The sequence below is a fragment of the Arabidopsis lyrata genome (assembly GCF_000004255.2).
Source record: "Arabidopsis lyrata subsp. lyrata unplaced genomic scaffold ARALYscaffold_5, whole genome shotgun sequence".
In the NCBI taxonomy this organism is placed as follows: domain Eukaryota; kingdom Viridiplantae; phylum Streptophyta; class Magnoliopsida; order Brassicales; family Brassicaceae; genus Arabidopsis; species Arabidopsis lyrata.
The window spans coordinates 7,382,048-7,384,503 of NW_003302551.1; the positions used below are offsets into that span (position 1 = coordinate 7,382,048).

At 51.0% G+C, this 2,456-nt stretch overlaps 1 protein-coding gene across 1 annotated transcript; it reads right to left on the bottom strand.

The window, feature by feature from the left end:
- Positions 1 to 527: 527 nt before the first annotated feature.
- LOC110228489 (uncharacterized protein At3g60930, chloroplastic-like) lies at positions 528 to 1,770 on the bottom strand. The gene is made up of 2 exons (XM_021026131.1): positions 1,303 to 1,770; positions 528 to 1,223 (listed from the first exon to the last, which is right to left on the bottom strand). The coding sequence occupies exons 1-2, from the start codon at positions 1,768 to 1,770 to the stop codon at positions 528 to 530; spliced, it is 1,164 nt and encodes a 387-aa protein (XP_020881790.1).
- Positions 1,771 to 2,456: the final 686 nt, after the last annotated feature.

A 2,456-nucleotide genomic window follows, 5' to 3' on the forward strand; every position in this document is an offset into this window, starting at 1 on the left:
CTAAAAGTTCGCTCGGACGATGGCCACGTCCTCGGATAGAAAAAGCTCTTCGCACCGCCTCGGTTACAGCGCGCTATATAAACAGTCGAGACGATTCGGTCGGAGATATCCTGCCATAAAGAAATTGTCTTCAGAAAACCCAGTTGACTTCGACACTGGTACCCCAGTCCGCTTCTAAGCGCTGGCTTCGACTATATCGGCTCGGGTCGCAACCGATAAAGATTAGTCCTACTTAACCAAAACCCAGTTATCCTAACGATGGTACACGATTCATTTCATTTTCGGCTCGAAAGATAAGGCGTTCGGATTTAACTTCTCAACGAGCAATTCTTAAACCCGGTTAACTCAACACCGGTGCATGATTCTTTTGGCTCTCGGCTCGAAGGATGAAACCAAATACTTGACATTAGTTTCGAATCCAGTTCGGAAAAATGTTTAAAGAAAAAATACTTGGACATAATATTCAAGGGATAAAGCCATCCAGGCATGTCTTACAAAAAAAAAAAGAACAAAAAGACATCTCGGGATCAGATCGAATCTTGGTTAACCGGCGAAACTTGAGCTACCTCGGTACCTCGGTTCGAACCGGACTGGTCGGCAATACCCAGCGCCACTGCGGCACCTTCGATCGAACGGTTTCCGAAGCTGTCATCGACAGAATCCGGGGAAACCGGAGGAAGCTTCAAGTCCTCTCGCAGCTCGGTCCCAAGACGGACGTACTCGTCCTCGGCGCTCCCATATTCGGCAGTCCACTGAAGGACCTCGGCCTTCTCGTCTTCAACCCTCTTTCCTTCCTCCAGCTCGGCTATCAGCTCGGCATTGGCCCGCGCTTGCACCAAGTACATATAGCGCGTGGACACCTCCCCGAACTGGTCCATCTTCGCCTCGATAGCCCTGACCTTCTCGGCGAACTCCCTTTTTGCTGCCCTCCTTTCTCTGACAATCTCCTTCTCCCGGAGAGCCTTCTCCTCGTTGAATAACCGACGGAGTCGTTCGACCTCGGCCCCAAGCTCTCTCCGAGTCCGCAAGCTATCCTCAGATGCTTTCAATCGCTCCACCTTCTCGGCCTTGGCCAACGCCTCAGCCTCCTGTTTAGCCACGATCGCCTCGGACAATTCAGCTTCGATCCTGGCTCGTGACGCCTCCGATCTCTCACGGGCCAGCTCGGACTTCCGAGCTCCAGAATCATAGGCCCGAACCATGGAATTCATCGAATGGAAGGCCTGAAATAGAACGAGAATTATTAGCAAGTATTACATGGAAACGATAGTAAAAAACAGGTCAAGAACAGATCGGTAATACCTTCAAGAACCCGGCAGCGGTTTCCCGATAGTTTTGAGCCTCCAACAAGGCATCAGGAGCAGACAGTGGCGGCCCGGAGCAAGAAGCGACAAAGTTCGCCGAAGCAATCTTATCCTTGTACACTGGAGTTTCGCTACGACTCCTTTTCTCCTTCCAAGAGACTCCCGAGCCATCGCCTTGGGGTCTTTTTCCCCTAGTTTTGGATTTCGCCTCGGCGACTGGAGCAGCAACGACCAGAGTCCCTACCGCCTCGGGGACGTCGGTCGTAGGGGAGATGTGTCCGACCACCTCGGGAACAATCGGAACCACGTCCCGAGGTACATCAGTTGCCTCGGCATCCATGACGACCTCAAGGTTGGCCTCGGGAGGAGTAGGAGGTCTGAAGTTCGCCTCCAAAACAGCTTTTTCCTTAGCCGCCTTCTTTTCAGCAGCCTTCTTGGCTCTCAGAGATTGCGCGGCTCCTTGCATTTCGATGAGGTGATCTAAACGATGGTCGGACGATTCTGAAGAAGACTGGCAGGGAGCTTCGTCCAATCACACTTCCGAGCTATTAGTTCGTCGTGGAGGTCTAGAAAGCCTTCGGGAATGTCTTCGAGAAACGACGGGTTCCGATCTGCATGAACAAGAGAAACGGTTAGTAAAGAGAATATAAAGAACAAGACAGCAAATACAGCTTCGGGCGTAGTACCGATTTGTCTCCACTTTCCAACAACTTTCCCTAAGTAGTCCTCGTGGACACTATACTCATTCAAGGCTACAAAGAAGAAATGGTCGGTATATTTTTCATCCTTGCTCGGGAAACCGCCGATAACCCTCCTATTTGGCCTCGGAGATATGTAAAATCTCTCAACAGGGCCCGGTATTCGCCGGATCTCTAGGAGATTCCTTAAGTGGCTTAGGTCAACCAGGTTGACCGTCTCAATACTTCGGACTAAAATCCCCACTAGATGCCGCAAGCCTCGGGTCGTTATCTGAGATAAAGCAATCTTGTACGACCACAGAAACGCCAAAATCGGCCTCGGGATTGGAAGCCAAAGGAAGCAATGATAGAAGAACCCCTCGTAGAGGGTAAAAAACCCCTCGGGTGGATCATCGGCTCGCTCATTTGGAGTTGGAAGTCTCAGTTCAACCCCCTCACTGAAACCAAATCGAGC